The sequence below is a fragment of the Nerophis ophidion genome, linkage group LG14 (genome assembly GCF_033978795.1).
Source record: "Nerophis ophidion isolate RoL-2023_Sa linkage group LG14, RoL_Noph_v1.0, whole genome shotgun sequence".
NCBI lineage: Eukaryota > Metazoa > Chordata > Actinopteri > Syngnathiformes > Syngnathidae > Nerophis > Nerophis ophidion.
In genome coordinates, this window is record NC_084624.1 from 31,336,032 (window position 1) to 31,356,308 (window position 20,277).

The window sequence follows — 20,277 nt, forward strand, 5'->3', positions numbered from 1 at the left end:
AATTATATTTGCTTTTTGTCCTTCCAGTATTGTGGGCGCATATTGATAAAGACAAGACACGCTAAATGGATTTCGCTTTTTATGTTGCTCACTTACGAGATGCAATCCTGAGTCATTTGCAGTGGATAATTATTACATAGTGCTTCCCAAGCTGGACACTGACTACTCTAAAGTGTATTAAAGTTTAATTGTATTGTGTCCCTTGTCTATGGTTGTTCTCATTAGCCAGGTCATTGTGTTCTCAGGGCATTCAATCAATCGCAAATGGACTGTCAGGCTTCATTAGTTAATGCTCATAGACTTAGACTGGTCAGATCTAGTCAGAAGTGTGATGTGTAAAACTCTCACTTTTGTTCAAAGGGAGGGATACTGAATTTAATCAATGCTTATTAACATAAAAAATCAAACTATTAACTCAAAAATCAAGCCATATTTTAATACCATAGTTGTACATGATGTCAAGCCTGGTTGCACCGATTCAAGGACTAAGCAGGCAACATATTCGTAACATACTCAGCTGGATTGCCTTTATGGTTAATGTTGGAATACCCTATACCAACAAAAGTAAGTGTGCCTGATAAAAAGCACTAAAAAGTAAAGCCGTTCAAAATGTGCTAGCCAACCTACATCGGATGTCATATACACGTTACTGATTAGCATAAGCAATTTTACAGGGCGATTTCCCATCTCAAAATTTGGTAATCAAAACCACAACAAAAATCCACGTTACAATTAAACTGCTGGTGTGTAATATACAATACTTACAGTACTAACACTTTATGGGGCACAAATAAAATCAAAGACTGGCACATTCAATTTAGTGGCAAAGACTTCCTGACTACAACAACATAGACAAACTGACATGAATGCATACTTGCAAATGAGACTGAGAAATGTAAGAGAACAATAACAATTTAACAACTGAACAGCACAGTTATTATCAGCTCTTTGTTTAATGCGTCATACAAAAATTTTATTTTATCATTAGACAAATTAACTTTTGTCACCACATGATCACATACTAACGTGTAGAAAATTGGTATCAATGAGTACTGGTAAGAATTCCCAATAACGGGAATTAATATTGCATAGTTTCAAAAACCTAAAAGTACACATCCCTTGTTGTTCATGGCCTACTTGGATTGACTTGTTCCCCCATCATCAGGGTCGGCCGTGAGAACGCCAAGACTCGTCAAGACATTGTCCTGAGCGGCCATTTTATCCGAGATGAACACTGCACTTTCAGCAGCACCACAGGCCCTCAGGGAGAAGGTAGGTGTAAGATACCATCCATCTTCTTCCGCTTATCCGAGGTCGGGTCGCGGGGGCAGCAGCCTAAGCAATAAGACTTCCCTCTCTCCAGCCACTTCGTCTCGCTCTTCCCGGAAACCCTGAGGCGTTCCCAGGCCAGCTGGGAGACATAGTCTTCTCAACGTGTCCTGGGTCGTCCCCGTGGCCTCCTACCGGTTGGACATGCCCTAAACACCTCCCTAGGGAGGCATTCGGGTGGCATCCTGACCAGATGCCCCAACCACCTCATCTGGCTCCTCTCGATGTGGATGAGCAGCGGCTTTACTTTGAGCTCCTCTCAGATGGCAGAGCTTTTCACCCTATCTCTAAGGGAGAGCCCAGCCACACGGCGGAGGAAACTCATTTTGGCTGCTTGTAACCGTGATCTTATCCTTTCGGTCATGACCCAAAGCTCATGACCATAGGTGAGAATGGGAACGTAGATCGACCGGTAAATTGAGAGCTTTGCCTTCCGGCTCAGCTCCTTCTTCACCACAACGGATCGGTACAACGTCCGCATTACTGAAGACGCCGCACCGGTCCGCCTGTCGATGTCACGATCCACTCTTCCCCCACTCGTGAACAAGACTCCTAGGTACTTGAACTCCTCCACTTGGGGCAGGGTCTCATCCCAAACCCGGAGATGGCACTCCACCCTTTTCCGGGCGAGAACCTTGGACTCGGACTTGGAGGTGCTGATTCTCATTCCGGTTGTTTCACACTTGGCTGCAAACCGATCCAGTGAGAGCTGAAGATCCCGGCCAAATGAAGCCATTAGGACCACATCATCTGCAAAAAGCAGAGACCTAATCCCGCCGCCACCAAACCGGAACCCCTCAACGCCTTGACTGCACCTAGAAATTCTGTCCATAAAAGTTATGAACAGAATCGGTGACAAAGGACAGCCTTGGCGGAGTCCAACCCTCACTGGAAACGTGTCCGACTTACTGCCGGCAATGCGGACCAAGCTCTGACATTGATCGTGCAGGGAGCGAACCGCCACAATATGAAAGTCCGATACCCCCTACTCTCTGAGCACTCCCCACAGGACTTCCCGAGGGACACGGTCGAATGCCTTCTCCAAGTCCACAAAGCACATGTAGACTGGTTGGGCAAACTCCCATGCACCCTCAAGAACCCTGCCGAGAGTATAGAGCTGGTCCACAGTTCCACGACCAGGACGAAAACCACACTGTTCCTCCTGAATCCGAGGTTCGACTATCCGGCGTAGCCTCCTCTCCAGTACACCTGAATAAACCTTTCCGGGAAGGCTGAGGTGTAAGATACTAAAGTTGCAATATAAAAAAAATACTTCAAATAATGTTTAAATACTATGAGAGAGAAATAAATTAGATATATCGCTGGTCAATAAATCACAGCATAACATGCAAATGTGCTCCCTATGAGTTATAGCTATCTGATTGGACGCTTTTATTCTTTTGCATGTTTTTCTCAATATTCAAAGTGTTAAAGACTGCCAAGCATTTATTCATTTGACTTATCATGACTTAACGTTTTTTATAAAACAGGTTGCGTCGTCCTGGAGCCATGCGAGGACTCAGAGACCTACGTCAATGGCAAAAGGGTGACCTCGCCCACTGTGCTGCGCTCGGGTACGTCTCACAGTGGCATCAAGGTGGCGTAAACGACTACTACATTTTGAGTTTTGTTATTTTCAGGCAACCGCATTATCATGGGTAAGAGCCACGTCTTTCGCTTCAACGACCCTGAGCAGGCCCGGTTGGAGCGCGAGAGGACGCCGTGCGCCGAGACGCCAGTGGAGCCTGTTGATTGGGCTTTCGCTCAGCGAGAGCTGCTGGAGAAACAAGGCATTGACATGAAGCAGGAAATGGAGCAGAGGTACAAGGAGCCCACGCAACATCTGGCACAAGAGCAGTGTCAGTCAAAAAAATAAGTTTTGTCAAAACCGCTTCTAGGCTTCAGGAACTGGAAGATCAGTATCGCAAAGAAAGAGAAGAAGCGAGTATTTTGCTGGAGCAACAGAGGCTGGTAAGCATGTGATTTTATAAACATGCCATGATATTAATTTTTATTAGAAGACATAATTTCTTATATTTCTTTTCAGGATTATGAGAGTAAGCTGGAGGCTCTTCAGAAGCAGGTGAACTCTCGCTACCCAGAGTCACCAGAAGAAGAAGAGGAGCCGGAGGAAGAAGGTGATAAATATAGCCACTTTAAGTGATATTCATCCTTAAAACGAAGCTCTTTGACATCTAATGTCCAATCTGTCCAGTGCCGTGGACCAAGCGGGAGACGGAGCTCGCTCTTTGGGCTTTCAGGAAATGGCGATTCTACCAGTTCACCTCGCTTCGGGATTTACTTTGGGGCAATGCCATCTTCCTCAAAGAGGCCAACGCTATAAGTGTGGAGTTAAAGAAGAAGGTAATCTTAATTATAAATATCTGCTTTGTTTCACTGTAGTGTAAAAACAACAACAAGTACCTAATTCAATATGACATCATTTGTAGGTCCAATTCCAGTTTGTCCTGTTGACGGACACACTTTACTCCCCCTTGCCTCCCGATTTGCTGCCTCCTAGCGATACTAAGGAGAGGGAGAGACGGCTTTTCCCTCGGACCATCGTGGCCGTGGAAGTGCAGGATCAAAAGAACGGCGCTACGCATTACTGGACTCTGGAGAAGCTCAGGTGCCTTTAAATGAGACCTATTATGTAAACCAATCTTTTCTTACCTATTGGTACCTGTTTTTGTGTATTTGGGATATATATATACGTCCCGAAAATTTGAAATCAAGCCAAGGAGGCATAGCCGTGATATTTGTAAAACAATCTAGCCTTCCTTCATACTTCCGGGGACCGGTACTGGTCCGTGACGCATTTGCTACCGGGCCGCACAGAAATATTAAATAATTTGTAAATGATTGCATTTTCTCCGACCTAACTTTCGCCTGTCCCACGAAACACACCACTAAGCTTGTTTATAGATGTACAATAAAACTCCTCAAAGGAAGTTGCCATTTGTTAGATTTTTTACAACTTTGTGACATGCTACAATGCACTTTGATGAACAAATAAAACATAAATATGACAGATTGTAGTCAAAGTCTGATTACCATCTGCAAAGAAACAAGCCCAGTGATCCCACTAATTCAGAGTTATGGTGAGTTGTATTTTTCATGCACTTAGTTCTGCTGTATTTATCTGGCACAAGTGGAAAGCCGATCCCTGATAGTAATGCCTACATTAAACCGATCCGTGGTGCAAAACAGGGCGGGGACCACTGATGTAGACAACAATGAAATGTTTTGAATGTCGAAAAAAATCCTAATGTAACCCGTTTAATGTTATATTTGCAAATAAGACTCAGAAATGAGGGGTGGCGGGGGTTGTTGAGGTTTGGGATGGGAGCCCAAGAATCCCATCACCCCAGGCCCCCCTCTTAGGTTAAGGCGGCCCCACTCATCCCTAGCCACGGCAAGTTAATGTTTGGACAAATATTTATTTCGGTGCCTGTGTACATTCACAAAATTAAGAAAAGACAGTTCCTGTAACACGGCATACAGTCACCTGCTGTAGATGTCACTGAGCGTGATCTGGCCTTTTGTTCCGTGTGGTGGCTGTTTCCCTTTTCGATGACTAGGTCGATCATCCTCGTCTTTGGGGCTGCGTTTTGTGCATGGTTAAATGACTGACTGAATGATTGTTTGAGTGTTTGATTTAATGTGAACAATTTTATTGGTCCTAGGTGTCCCGTTGGCTTAATATGACAAGGTTACATGTATTTGGCAGCATGTGAATGTTGTGAACCCAGACAAAAGTGTGTTGTATAAAGCACAGGGTTGAATATGTGTGAAAAAAGTAGCAGACTATAGGTGGGTCTGGCAAAAGTCCAGAGTAAAAGTGCAACCAATGACTATTTTCAATGAGTTCCACTGTACTTCCACCATATTTCTTGATTGGTAACCATGATCATTCAATCTCTTCTCCCAACTCTTGACTTTTTGCAATCGTCATGCTGCCCCCTGTAGGCAAAGGCTTGACCTGATGAGAGAAATGTACGACCGAGCTGCAGAGCTCCCTAGCAGTGCCATAGAGGACTGTGACCACGCCCTGTCCGGTGGCGACCCCTTCTACGACCGCTTCCCATGGTTCCGTCTGGTGGGCAGGTGAGTCGCTGTTCGGTTCTCCACCCAGGCCCGCACTTTCACCTCACTTCCAGACCAAATGTTAAAACCATCCCTCCCTTGTTTCTCTCAGGGCGTTTGTGTACTTGAGTAACCTGCTGTATCCTGTCCCGCTGGTGCACCGCGTGGCCATTGTGAGCGAGAAGGGTGAAGTGAAGGGCTTCCTTAGAGTGGCTGTGCAGGCCATTTCAGGTCAGGACGACATTTAGGCTGCTAGAAAATGTTCTCTAAATAAGAAGTGTCTGAGTCTGTTCTTGCCACTGCAGCGGATGAGGAAGCTCCAGATTACGGTTCTGGTGTGAGGCAGTCAGGCACCGCTAAGATCTCCTTTGAAGATAAGCAGTTTGAGAAGGTGAGCTCGCGTTTTCTGTCTGAGCAGATAGGTTCGCTCATAGGAGCATGCAATGCTGGCCAAAGAAAGCCTAAAATGCAAAGCACATCTTAAAGTACCCTGCACAAACTAATGACATACAAGTGAAGTGAACTAAAGGGACGGCGTGGCGCAGTTGGGACAGGGGCCGTGGGCAACCCGGGGGTCTCTGGTTCAATCCCCACCTAGTAACAACCTCGTCACGTCCGTTGTGTCCTGAGAAAGACACTACACCCTTGCTCCTAAAGGGTGCTGGTTAGCGCCTTGCATGGCAGCTCCCTCCATCAGTGTGTGAATGTGTGTGTGATAAGGGTGTAACGGTACACAAAAATTTCGGTTCGGTACGTACCTCGGTTTAGAGGTCACGGTTCGATTCATTTTCGGTACAGTAAGAAAACAACAAAATATACATTTTTTGGTTATTTATTTCACCAAATTTGTAAACAATGGCTTTATCCTTTTAACACTGGAAACAGTATAATAATTCTGCCCACAATAATCCACATTAAACTGCCTCAAGTTTTGCTTTGATTAAATAAAATGACAAAACCTTTCTTCTACATATAAAAAGTGCAACATTAAACAGTTTCAAGTCAACTCATTATGCTTAATTTATTACAGCATTTGGGAAGCTTGTAGTTGACTTTTATTATGTAAATGATATATTTTTGTCAACATGTGATAGCAGGGACCCTGCCATTCAAAACTAGGCTGTTACATTAATAATGATTAATATAGAGTAACTATAGCTGAAAAAATAGTACAATAGCAATATGAGAGACTATTCATCCCTGAACACCATTGAGTTCATGTTAGTTCATGTGAAATAACAGACAGACAGGGCTTTGCTGCCCCTAACACGCACACACACACACACACACACACACACACACACACACACACACACACACACACACACACACACACACACACACACACACACACACACACACACACACACACACACACACACACACACACACACACACACACACACACACACACACACACACACAGCAAAATGAGCTAACGTTACGCTAAAAGCTAATTAGCCTTCACCTCAAGCCAGGACTGCGAGCGAGCTGAGCTGCAGTTAAAGTTTCTAGAAGGTCAACGGGCTCATAGTGATGCTAGTAGTAGTTGTGACTGGGAAGTGTTTTTTATAATTTGGGGAGAGTACCATTCCGCTGCTCACATGCTAAATACATATCTGCTCGACGCTGAAGCATTGACTACATGCGTACTGAATACGCACTGCTGATTGGTTGTTACATCGCTCTGAATACGCACTGCTGATTGGCTTTGTATGTAACCAGTCAGATGGTTGTGTGGGTGGGACAATCCTGGGTGCTCATACAGAGGCAGAAAGCAGAGCAGCTTGTTAAGACTTTAGCTTACAAACTCGTTCGATACACCTCCGAACCGAACCGAAAACCCCGTACCGAAACGGTTCAATACAAATACACGTACCGTTACACCCCTAGTGTGTGAATGGGTGAATGTGGAAGTAGTGTCAAAGCGCTTTGAGTACTTTGAAGGTAGAAAAGCGCTATACAAGTACAACCCATTTAAGTGAAGTGAAGTGAATTATATTTATACAGCGCTTTTTCTCTAGTGACTCAAAGCGCTTTACATAGGGAAACCCAATATCTAACTTTTACATTTAAACTAGTGTGGGTGGCACTGGAAGCAGGTGGGTAAAGTGTCTTGCCCAATTACACAACGGCAGTGACTAGGACGGCGGGAGCGGCGATCGAACCTGCAACCCTCAAGTTGCTGGCATGGCCGCTCTACCAACGGAGCTATACCGCCCCAATAAGTGTTTCTTACCTGTAATGTAAACTAATATTTCAGGGGCTGTGAACTTTTAAAAATGTAGTAGGATTTTTTTTTTTTTTGCTAACAATGCATATACAATTATTTGGGAGTGTGAGTTAACATATTCTCCACATATGCGGCATAGAAATGATTGTGAACCACTGCAGATCAAGAAATTTTACCCTTACAAATACAAAAATACATTGTTCCCTTGATAATCGCGGGGATTACAATCCATCCCCTAACCTCAACCCACACCTGAATCAAATTGTGAGCTGGTGTAAGATTCATATCCCTCATAAATATGCATAATTAAAAATACCACCTCTTAGAATGATGCAGTGGAGTTCTACACCACTGCAAACTAAATAATTAAAAAATTAAATAAATAATTAAAAAAAAAAAAAATTATAAGAAGATTTTTTTGACAACTCTTTTATTGGATCAGGTGTATCTAGTGTATTGTCCAGTGAATTTGTAAGGTGTTTTTTTTTTCTTTTACATGCTCACCGGCTAGATATGTGATTTTTTTCATGTGTTGATCAAGTTCCAGACAGAGTCATGCCCGAGCCTTCTTTCCCCCTCCAACACCTCCCAGGAGGAGCTCCGCATTGTGGAAGGCGAAGGTCAGAATGTAGAAATGGGCATCTCTGCAGATGAAGTCAACAACAACAATTGTGAAGGTGAGAGGAGGCATTGATGGAAGGAAACCTATGCATGACAACACACACTGTAGCATGCTCAGACATTTGGAATGTTTTTCTCATTTTGTCCATGTAGCCACTCCAGAGCCCCCAGAGAGCCCTGTGAAGAGCATAGTGGGACTGGGTCTGGATGTCCCTCTGGAGCTCTCACCAGAGAAGGCTCTGTCTCACCTGCAGATAGACAGCACCTTCACCTTCAGAGTCACCGTCTTACAAGCCTCCAGCATCTCGGCTGAGTACGCCGACATCTTTTGCCAGTTTAAGTGAGTGGACTGGAACAATGAAGGACACCTGTATTAAGTCCAACCATTGTCAATAAGGTTTACTGCTTATGTGCACTGTAGTCACAGCCTGTTGTCTTTTTTTCAGCTTTATTCACCGCCATGATGAAGCATTCTCCACTGAGCCATTGAAGAACACTGGCAGGGGACCACCGCTTGGCTTCTACCATGTCCAAAATGTAAGAAGTAAACATTGATGAACAGCTACAATAATTTCAGGTTATTTCTTTAAGAATAATGTCCTGTTTTCCCTTCCTTTTAACTTTGTTAGATCACAGTGGAGGTGACCAAGTCCTTTGTGGAGTACATCAAGACACAGCCTATTGTCTTTGAGGTGTTTGGTCACTATCAAAAGCAACCTTTCCCACCACTTTGCAAAGACTTAATCAGGTCAGGAGGTGTTTACCTACCATATTTTCTGAACTATAGAGTCGTACCCACATAACGTTAGGGCAAAACATTTTTGTCCATATATTCGCTGCACCCGACTATGAGCTGCAGATATTTTTTACATTGTGAAATTAGTTAATTACGCAGAAATATTCTGTAAATATTTTTTTATGTATCGTAATTGTTTCCAAACGGTGCCTGCAACACCGCAGTAAAACAGTTAATTAAATGATAAATGGGTTGTACTTGTATAGCGCTTTTTTACCTTCAAGGTACTCAAAGCGCTTTGACACTACTTCCACATTTACCCATTCACACACACATTTACACACTGATGGAGGGAGCTGCCATGCAAGGTGCTAACCAGCACCCATCAGGAGCAAGGGTGAAGTGTCTTGCTCAGCACACAACGGACGTGACGAGGTTGGCACTAGGTGGGAATTGAACCAGGGACCCTCGGGTTACGCCGTCTCTTAATTAAACAAAACAGAAGTAATTGTCATGGACCAAATAGCTGTGGAAGCTAGCTCTCTGATCAGCTAAACAAACTAGACACTAACTGCACTGGGACGTCTTTGTGAATTTACAGAGGAATTTCTGAAACTGAAACAATACAAAAAGAATGCCATTGTAAGTTAATAATACTAAACTTAGACACTCCTAAACATGTTAGTGTATCAGTTAATGTTAATGACGCTAGCTTCATTACAGTACGATAGCGCGTACAAATATGCATGAAAACCCTTTTACACACATCACACATGGGACGGTTTAGTAAGTATAAATTGTTTCAGGGTTTTTTTAAAGCTTACAAATGTTGCTTGGAGTGATAAACAAAGAATCCATACACGTAGGAACGCTATGGACGGCTAGACAACTGAACGGCACTTCTACTTCCAGTTGAAAGCACAAAACAGAAGGAGAATGCAGTACCTGCAGTGAGCAAACTCATCCAAAAGATGGCGCCATAAGATAATAAATAAAACACCTTTTCAGTGTATTTGCTCGTTTAAAAAAAAAAAATATTTATATCATGGCTGTCAGTGAAGAACATTCATAAATCAGCCACACTGTTTTATAAGCCGCAGGGTTCAAAGTGTAGGAAAGAAGTAGCGGCTGCCGAGGCCAGCCAATCATTACCGTAGCGTTGTCCCAGTGTTTACATGGCAAGAAAGAATCCTTCAAAATGGATGCAGGCTCAAGGAGACACAATTACATTTCTAGATTCCTTGTTACACACATGCAAGAGTGGCATGAATTCCAGGAGGGTGTGTGTCTTGCCAGAACACCGGCTCAAATTCCAAAGCGCTGTCTATACACTATGTAAAAGTTTCTTCCAAGTTTCATTATCACTGGAGGGCTAGAGGAGAAGGAATGATTAAGCATGCTGCTACAAACACATCAAACAAGACAACACAAGAAGCTAACTGCTAAACGTTAAGGTAAAATAGGTATAATCGATCCAGATGCCAATACTATCGATAACCAGTGTGGTATCTGTATATAAACAACACTAAAGTGATTAGATCTATATTTTCTTTTTCTTGTTCTTAAATGTTACAAAATAATAGTTTTGGTGGTTTTTGTTATGTTTACAAACTCCGGGACTAAGTCTTTGAATACAGGAAGGCTTTGAGGGCAAAACCCAAATGATTCAAATGGGAGCCAATTACAGTTTTGGATTTCAATGAGTTATTGTGCACTAGGGACTTTATTTTTTATCAAAAATAGTATGTAGCATTAACACCACAAATTGAATACATGATCTGAGTTACAACAATACTAGCAAATTATATATGTAATAAGATAAGCTACTGTATATAAAATATATTTACTTTGGTTATTCACTGTGAAACATTTTCAGTTTTATCATATATTGTTGAAGTATCAGATAGGGATTTGAAATCGGGTCGGCTCTGAGGCCAAAAATGTTGATTGGGACATCCCTAAGTTCCAACATTTCTTTATTTTTCAGTCCACTGAGACCTTCGAGGCGGCAATTTCCCAGAGTGATGCCTTTGTCCAAACCGGGTGAGCTGCACAGAATACTACTACTACTACTACTACTACTACTACTACTACTACTACTACTACTACAAATAACAATGTACCTTGAAAATGACCATTTGTAGGACTTTTACTGCATTCTCAGTAAATGATTAAAGATGAATCATATCAGTAGACCAAAGCTATAGTTTATCACATGCATATGGTGAGTGAGTGGTGATAGCAGGGGCTTTTGACACGATAATCAATGTACAGTGCATGGAATCCTTAAGATGCAAAGATAGCCAGCTAGCTGAAACCAGTAATGACTTGCTTTTCCACCTCATAAATTACTCAATATGTTCGCGATATCATATCTGTTGACTAATAAGTGCATGTTAAGCGTTGGAGATCCCCTTTTGGAGTTTCGAGTTTACAAGTGTTTTCTCTTCCAGTGCCAGCCACTAAGCTCAGCACGCTGACCCGCTCCGCCGCTGGCCCTTGTCACTCTAAATATGACTTGATGGTCTTTTTTGAGATCTGTGAGCTGGAAGCGAGCGGAGAGTGAGTTTGACCATCAAGCTCTTTTTGCATTTGAACTATTTTTACAACACTTTGAAACGTTTAAGATCAATGATCTTTAGCACTACCTTGTAACTATGTATAGTAATAGTTTTTGCTTTTGGATCAATCAAGTGCCCAATAGTAATCTTCAACATCAATGTTACATCTTCATTATCTTCCTGTTTTTAGTTACATTCCAGCTGTTGTTGACCACAGAGGCGGGATGCCCTGCCATGGCACTTACCTCCTGCATCAGGTCTGAACACATCTTTTTTCACCCACTTAGCAGACCAAATAATTAGCAGTTGCTCTAATGCAGGCTTAGGCAATTATTTTGACTCAGGGGGCTAAATTTATAGAAAAATATGTTTTTCCTGGGCGTTTGGATATCTGGTTTTAGGAAAACTAATACAAAAGCTCACAATAATGTCTGATTGAATGCTAAAAAACATTATTACAGACCGCCTTAAAAAACTAAATGGAATTTTACGTTTTTTTTACTGAATGAGAAAACCAGACTGTACATGAAAATAAAGAATGTTTGATTTACAATATTAACTATGACCGATAAAACACTGACAACTGACAACATATGAAAGTCACACCCCTTCTCTCAATCAACATATTTTACAATCCAGCATTACGCAACAAAAATGCAACAAACACAGCAAAATATGAACGCAAAGGGTAAAAAAACACAAAAAACCCCCACCGACAATCTGATATATCTGATTTATCACTACGCTTTCGAATTTTGTTGTAAAAATCTCCTTCTGCGTCTGTCTCTGATACCCGCATTTCAGGCTGGTCGCTCTGGAAACACTGTGTGGAAACGCTCCCCACCTACACTGCTTGGTGCCTGTCTGAGCTGCTGTGACTTAGATTACCATAGTAACTACTAGATCATGCAAAAGCGCAGATTCCAACCATTAAAATACTTTGTATAGTTCAAGACTTACGGTAACTTTAAAACATTACTTCACATCATAATGACAGCCACAGTTTTGATCTTAAATATCTAAAAAAACTATTTGGGAATGTCGGGCGGGACCCCCCGTTACCCCAAAGGGAAAAGCGATAGAAAATGGATGGATGAATGGATGTCAGGTGGGCCAAATTGAAAAGCTCAATGGGCCGCATGCGGCCCCCGGGCCTTAATTTGCCCAGGTCACGTCTAACGAGTAGTTAATACAGAATATAAATATAATATTTATGTTGTATGTAATGTAAAGTAATATGTAAAGTAATCTATAGAAAGTAATACATTTTATTAGAAAAAAGAAAAAGCTGCCAAATTCTTATCGGGCATCAAAGGGTATTGTGATTTTTTTTCTACATTTAAAACTCTTCCCTGTGTAATGGTGGTTCTTTGGTCCAAATTTTGCATGGATTATGTTTGACAGTTTTTTAGCTGCTTTCTGATCGTCTCTTTGAGATGCGCCGTCTTTGTTGTGGTTTTGAGAGCTTTTTTTTTATAGCGATTCAATTTACAGATTAAGTCCGAACTTTATGCTACTTTGAATTAGAAATGGCAACCGCGGAGAATGCATGTGCATGTTCAAATCAGTCTGCCCCACAACAAGAGGATAGAGAAAAATAAGGAGCTTATCGACTTCAGCGTCAGACTACAATGGCGGACCCGTGCAAAGCAGTTTGGGTACATTCATACCATATATGGAGATATCCACTGACGTCACAATTGGAAAAACGTCACACATAGGGCAAATTCCAAACGGCTCGTTTGACTAAAGTAGGAAGGAAGGCAAGATTGCTTTATAAAGATCTCCGCCATACCTCCACTGTTTCATTTCAAATTACACCACATTACTACACAACAGCTGGTACTAATAGGTAAGAAAAGTTGAGTTTGCATAATAGGTCCCATTTAATGCTCCATCATAACCTGAGAAGTATTATTGACAGTAGTTTACATGTGGTAGAAATTCCCCTTTTTATTTCTGCTAACCCACAAATTTAAAAATGGTGTCAAATTACCAATTTGATTACAAAGTTACAGAATGTCATGACCTTGTTTTATAAGGAAAATTTGCAAACCCATACTATGTAAAACAACAATTTAAATCAATATTCACAGCATATGAAATACATGCATATTTCTAATTCCCATTTTTACTTTGGCCATATCGTACTTGGCAGCCAGTACAAAGACTGGTGCACTGCCCTCCTGGTGTCATTTCTTGTTCTATGGTTAATCATCACAGTTCTCCTCTTTGGCCTTGTTGGTACCTTTCTGTGGTGCCTTCACACACACAAAAAACAGTGGTTTCGTGCAAGTTGAAAAGTGTACACTTCACAAAAAAATCAAGCTAAATTAATAAGTGTATGCATATGTATGTATGTATTAGTATCTATGCATTCCCATATTTCAACAAGTTCAAATAATTTCATGGTAAATAAAATTGAGTAGTACTTCATGCTGGTACTGCTACTTTGTACTTGATGACCTATTCAGCTACTGTTAACCCAAAGTACTGTGTTTGTGTAATAGTGCATACAATTATCGCATCAAATGCCTTTTGTGTACCTCAGAAATTTCTAACAATAACTTTATTCGTTTTTATGTATAAACTTTACTAATACCAAATGATTAGTCGTCAGAGTAATGATTGGACATAGTTTGAATACTTGTCCAGGGTGTAGTCGCCTTCCACCCGAATGTAGCTGAGATAGGCTCCAGCACCCCCGCGACCCTGAACGGGACAAGCGGTAGAAGGTGGTTGGATGGCATGGATGAATCAAGAAAAGCGACTACTAATGTTATCAGACATTTATGCTCCATCCCATTCATCCATCCATCTTCTTCCGCTTATCTGAGGTCGGGTCGCGGGGGTAGCAGCCTAAGCAGGGAAGCCCAGACTTCCCTCTCCCCAGCCACTTCGTCCAGCTCTTCCCGGGGGATCCCGAGGCGTTTCCAGGCCAGCCGGGAGACATAGTCTTCTCAACGTGTCCTGGGTCTTCCCCGTGGCCTCTGACCGGTTGGGCGTGCCCTAAACACCTCCCTCGGGAGGCGTTTGGGTGGCATCCTGACCAGATGCCTGAACCACCTCATCTGGCTCCTCTCGATGTCTCGACATTTATGCTACTTTATGATAAATAAATTACTGGCAGTATAGTGGTACTTGACACTATCCTTCTGTCACGACTTACATATGGATTTTTATTTACCGCAGGGTATTCAAAGGAGGATCACTGTCACCATTGCTCATGAAAATGGAAATGACATCGAATGGAAGGAAGTGAAGGAGCTGGTTATTGGTAAATGTACAAAGAAATTCAATTTTTTTTATTTTATTTCATTTTTGTGTACATATTTTGCATTTTCCCTAATAATCTTATCAATTTCAAAACCAGGTCGTATCCGCAACACCCCTGAAGCTGATGAGACCATCATAGACCCCAACATCCTCTCCCTCAATATCCTGTCTTCTGGATATTTCTGGCCAAAACCTGATGACAAGTATGACGTTTTCCAATTACAAACCATTTTAGCACATTTTTATTTGGATTATATACTGTAGTATTCCTTCTTTTTTTCCTGCCTTTTTACTTTGGCAATCGACAGCTTTCAACCTTTAACATTTTCTAACGCATCTCTCTTTATGCTTCACTAATGGCAGTGTGTCCTTGGGAGTTGATCATAGGTATATATTTATTAAGATTTATTTTTCGGTTAACAGTCTTTTTGTCCCACAGTTTCTGATGCATTTCTTCTTTCCAAAAACTAAAAATGATCTTATTTTTCTGATGACAGAACTTTCTATCGCTTTGAAGCAGCATGGGACAGCTCCATGCACAACTCCCTTCTCCTCAACAGAGTTACCCCCTATGGAGAGAAAATCTACATCACCCTCTCAGCTTATCTGGAGGTACAGCCGGTGATTTCTCCAAGACACTGGGACAGTTTTTAATTGCCTTTTTAATATTTTAATTAGATGGAGAACTGCACTCAGCCTACAGTCATCACCAAAGATTTTTGTATGGTGTTTTACTCCCGTGACACAAAGCTTCCGGCCTCTCGTTCCATCAAGAACCTCTTCAGTACGGGCTGTCTCAGGCCTTCAGAGAGGTGACTCATCTTTCCCAATCAGAACTACCACATCCATCTGATAAAATATGTATTTAATAGTTGTTGCTAACTCCCTCTCAGTAACCGTGTCACCGGGGTCTATGAGGTAACTCTCTGCTACGTGGCGGACAACGGAAGTCCAGGTGAGACCTTATAGAAAGAAAAATGTGTTCTTATTTTCAAAGCATGGATGGTCTTGTTTAGGCATGCAGCGGCGTCGCAGGCGTGTTCTGGACACATCGGTGGCGTACGTCCGAGGGGAGGAGAACCTGGCGGGATGGCGACCTCGCAGTGACAGCCTCATTTTAGACCATCAATGGGAGCTGGAAAAACTCAGTTTACTTCAGGAGGTGAGTAGATTGGAGTTTGTAAGAGACTGAAGGGATGCATTTTGACTTGCATATGAACTTGGGTCCATATAAACCTTCAGACTCAGCTAACAATGGGGGCTCGTTATCTATGAGGCAGACCTGTGGACAGTCCACTGCAAGAGTTTTTGAGATAAAGGCCTTTACACCACTTCCTTCTTTTCAGAATCTTTGCGTGTGTAGCAGGATTTCCATTGACATCAAATTCACACATTTAGTTTTATAGTTTATTCCAATGTGTCCTATTTGATCAGGGGAGTAGCACCAAATTCTAGGCCCCTATACACAAGACTACTAAAGGGCCACCCATCCTACTTTAACCCGACATTGCCGCCTTAGACACACAAAGACTTGGTATGTTTACATACACTAAAAACGAATTATTGCATGGATTGATTTGGTTGAAACCAGCTTTTTGACTATGTCTACACTGCAGGCCAAAGTGGCCCAAATCAGATTTTTTCTAAATTAGATTTTTTTGTTTGGATTAAAAATGAAACGTGATCTTTAGATCTGACTGCAGTATAAACGCCAAAAGGGCTTAATGTGGCCGTCACTTACTGTACATGCGCAGTTCAATGAAGTGAAGACAAAGGAAGTTGACTGGATTCCGTGAATGAACAAGGAAGTCATTACTATCCATCCATTCATTTCTACCGCTTATTCCCTTAGAGGTCGCGGGGGGCGCTGGAGCCTATCTTAGCAACAATCGGGCGGAAGGCAGTGTACACCCGTGACAAGTCGCCTTCTCATCACAGGGCCAACACATATAGACAGACAACATTCACACTCACATTCACACACTAGGGCCAATGTTTACTGTTACCAATCAACCTATCCCCAGGTGCATGTCTTTGGAAGTGGGAGGAAATACCACTACAAAATAAAACACCTTAAAAGTAATTTTTTTAAGTGAAAATTAACTTAATGTATAAATGGATATATATAGTATAATATATTTTGGAGGGTTTTAAACTTTTTATGGCTGTTAAGTAAAGGTGCTACAAACATCACCGTGGATCTACGTTATCTTAATTTCACTTACGTAAACAATTTACTCAATGTACGTAACATGTAAGCAACTACACCACACGTCATTCTCGGTCCTTCAACAATCGCGATGTCTTCGTAATCAAAGTATACGATATATATGGGTTCATAAAATACATCTAGCCTTTTATTTCCACGCTATTGACTAGTGATGCACCGAAAATTATGCCGCCGAAAAAATACTTTGCTCACCGAAACTGGATGTTCTGGTGACGTATCTACTTCCACGGGCCAGTCGCGTCTTTTCCCGTGCACACGAATGACGTAGTTCACCCAAAATGACGTAAAAGTCGCAATCGGGTCGCATTCATGTTTACACTGCAGTCACATTAGAAACGATCAAATTCCAGTCGGATTTGGGCTACCTCCTGATGTGGCCTGAATCTGATATGAACGGATCAGATTGGAAGCACTTTGGAGCGTTGAGACCTGCAAAAAATATTCGATCTGTGTCACGTCAGGACAAAAAAGTTCAGATTTGTTGTACAGTATAAATTTGGCCTTTAAAACACATGTAAGTACCCCAATTAGGTTTTTGACTTTTTAAACATGAAAGTAACACACTGTATCTAGAACAGGGGTCTCCAACCTTTTTGAAACCAAGAAGTACTTCTTGGGTACTGATTAATGTGAAGGGCTTCCAGTTTGATACACGCTTACATAAATTGACAAAAATAGCCAATTTGCTCAATTTACCTTTAATAAATAAATTTGTATATATTAAAAAAAATGGGTATTTCTGTCTGTCATTCCGTGGTACATTTTTTTTCCTTTTACGGAAGGTTTTTTGTAAAGAATAAATGATGAAAAAACACTTAATTGAACGGTTTAAAAGAGAACAAAACAGGAAAAAAATGAAAATTAAATTTTGAAACATAGTTTATCTTCAATTTCGACTCTTTAAAATTCCAAATTCAACCGAAAAAAAGAAGAGAAAAACTAGCTAATTCGAATCTTTTTGAAAAAATTAAAACAATTATTAGTAATTTTTCCTGATCAAGATTAATTTTAGAATTTTGAAGACATGTTTTAAATCGGTTAAAATCCAATCTGCACTTTGTTAGAATATATAACGAATTGGACCAAGCTATATTTATAACAAAGACAAATCATTATTTCTTTTCGATTTTCCAGAACAAAAATTTTAAAAGAAATTCCAAAGACTTTGAAATAAGATTTAAATTTTATTCAACAGATATTCTAGATTTGCTAGAATATTTTTTTTTACATTTTAATCATAATAAGTTTGAAGAAATATTTCACAAATATTCTTCGTCGAAAAAACTGAATCTAAAAATGAAGAATTAAATTAAAATGTATTTATTATTCTTTACAATAAAACAATATAAATTACTTGAACATTGATTTAAATTGCCAGGAAAGAAGAGGACGGAATTTAAAAGGTAAAAAGGTATATGTGTTTAAATATCCTAAAATCATTTTTAAGGTTGTATTTTTTCTCTAAAATTGTCGCTCTGAAAGTTATAAGAAGCAAAGTAAAAAAATAGATCAAACAAGTGAAGACCAAGTCTTTATAATATTTTCTTAGATTTTCAAATTCTACTTGAGTTTTGTCCCTCTCAGAATTAAAAACGTCGAGCAAAGGGAGACCAGCTTGCTAGTAAATAATACAATTTCACTGGTAAGTGCTGCTATTTGAGCTATTTTTAGAACAGGCCAGCGGGTGACTCATCTGGTTCTTACGGGCGACCTGGTGCCCGCGGGCACTGCGTTGGTGACCCCTGATCTAGAACATATCAGGAAAGGCTCAGCTACAATATCAATTAAAATAGTATGGTTGTTTTTGAAATATGACTGTACATTTGTCATGATGACAGCGTTTAAAACATTACCAATTCTTACTATGGGCTTTTGAATGGACGCTGCCGCGATGCTGTTAAACCAAACTAAAACCATTACAAAGAACATGCTGACTCACTCCTGAATAGACGTTTATCTCAGACCACGAATGATTTAATCCCTGAGGGTATAAAGTTCATCAAAGTAGAAAAAACAAAAACCTGCAGGGCACAACGACCAGGATGAGTGTCAGCTACTGAAGTGACCGGCCGCCATGATCATGTGTCCCCACCCCTGGTGGTTGTGAACCTAAACAACCGAATAGAGTGCCCTGCATTTTAAACACTTCAGATAGAAGACATACATTGAGACATGTGCAGTGAGCCTTGTGCAAAACCACAGATGGTATCGTGAAAATTGATATAAAATAATGTTCCTCAGGTGGAGAAGACTCGACACTACCTGTTACTTCGAGAGAAACTAGAAGCGACCTTGCAGGCTGGACAGGATGCCCTTTACAAGAGCGGCGACATCAGCGACTTTGCGAAGAGTCCTGTCATTAGCCAGAGTCCTATAGGCAGCCCGGCGATGGACAGCCCCAACCAGAGGCAGAGGGAGCTGGCTGCCAAGGTGAGGCCCCCATAACATCCCAGGTAGATAGTAGTTATGATCTACAATATTGTTTGAAATAACTCTTCTTTTCCTTACAGTGTCTGCGTCTGCTGATGCACACCTTCAACAGGGACTACAGCCAGGTGAGCAGCAGTGCCAGTGAGAGCAAGGTGAGCCCCAGCCCAAAACCTTAAATCCGGCTTGTAATTCCCTTAGTAACCAAGCCCTGCTCTCCATTAGATCAGTTTATTCATCGCATATGGTTTTTTTTTTCACTTTTTTTATCAGTCTTTTAACAGTATCATTCTGTCCCAGGGGTGCCCAACGTGGGACTCGGTGACCAAATTTGGCCCGTCGAATGGTTTGGTTAGGCCCGCCAAAAGATAGCTTCCCAAAATAAATATAGTCCTACTGACCTCTTTTAATGTGATCCGATATATATATTGGTCCGATCTCAGGAAAAACCCAAGTTTGTGGCGATGCATTTAAAATCTCTGATACAAAACATCTTAAAATGTGTTTATTTGAGCAAAACTGTACTACCAGTTACCATCTAAATGTCCTCCAATAAGCTCTTTTTAGTCATTTACAAAAGGTAAACATAATAGGTTATATGCCAGCAACAACTAGCAGCTACACAACAGCTAAGCACATAATAGCACACATGCTCGACATACTGTACATACTGAGTGTCCTTAATTGGACAATGATGCAATCTAAAATGTACTTTTTGTCAATATAAACAAATATCACATAATTATAGTTGATTATCACTCACAGATATAGAGTCTCC

General features: G+C 41.2%; 1 protein-coding gene across 22 annotated transcripts in view; it reads left to right on the forward strand.

Annotated features, from left to right (window-relative positions):
* kif1ab (kinesin family member 1Ab) overlaps positions 1–20,277 on the forward strand; it is a 59,759-nt gene that overhangs the window by 28,162 nt on the left and 11,320 nt on the right. For 6 of the 22 annotated variants that reach the window (XM_061920396.1, XM_061920395.1, XM_061920403.1 and 3 more), the window contains 26 exons: positions 1,166–1,272; positions 2,820–2,903; positions 2,970–3,150; positions 3,228–3,300; positions 3,377–3,467; positions 3,545–3,693; positions 3,780–3,958; positions 5,299–5,436; positions 5,528–5,646; positions 5,721–5,806; positions 8,190–8,325; positions 8,423–8,609; positions 8,716–8,806; positions 8,899–9,017; positions 10,993–11,048; positions 11,459–11,567; positions 11,757–11,823; positions 14,759–14,849; positions 14,940–15,045; positions 15,206–15,229; positions 15,340–15,454; positions 15,521–15,654; positions 15,736–15,797; positions 15,859–16,004; positions 19,314–19,502; positions 19,583–19,654. In XM_061920396.1, the coding sequence (XP_061776380.1) occupies positions 1,166–1,272; positions 2,820–2,903; positions 2,970–3,150; positions 3,228–3,300; positions 3,377–3,467; positions 3,545–3,693; positions 3,780–3,958; positions 5,299–5,436; positions 5,528–5,646; positions 5,721–5,806; positions 8,190–8,325; positions 8,423–8,609; positions 8,716–8,806; positions 8,899–9,017; positions 10,993–11,048; positions 11,459–11,567; positions 11,757–11,823; positions 14,759–14,849; positions 14,940–15,045; positions 15,206–15,229; positions 15,340–15,454; positions 15,521–15,654; positions 15,736–15,797; positions 15,859–16,004; positions 19,314–19,502; positions 19,583–19,654 (2,911 nt within the window). Of the gene's footprint in view, positions 1–1,165; positions 1,273–2,819; positions 2,904–2,969; positions 3,151–3,227; positions 3,301–3,376; positions 3,468–3,544; positions 3,694–3,779; positions 3,959–5,298; positions 5,437–5,527; positions 5,647–5,720; positions 5,807–8,189; positions 8,326–8,422; positions 8,610–8,715; positions 8,807–8,898; positions 9,018–10,992; positions 11,049–11,458; positions 11,568–11,756; positions 11,824–14,758; positions 15,046–15,205; positions 15,230–15,339; positions 15,455–15,520; positions 15,655–15,735; positions 15,798–15,858; positions 16,005–19,313; positions 19,503–19,582; positions 19,655–20,277 lie in introns of all 22 variants that reach the window. The other 16 variants (XM_061920397.1, XM_061920404.1, XM_061920413.1 and 13 more) reach the window with 7 other exon arrangements.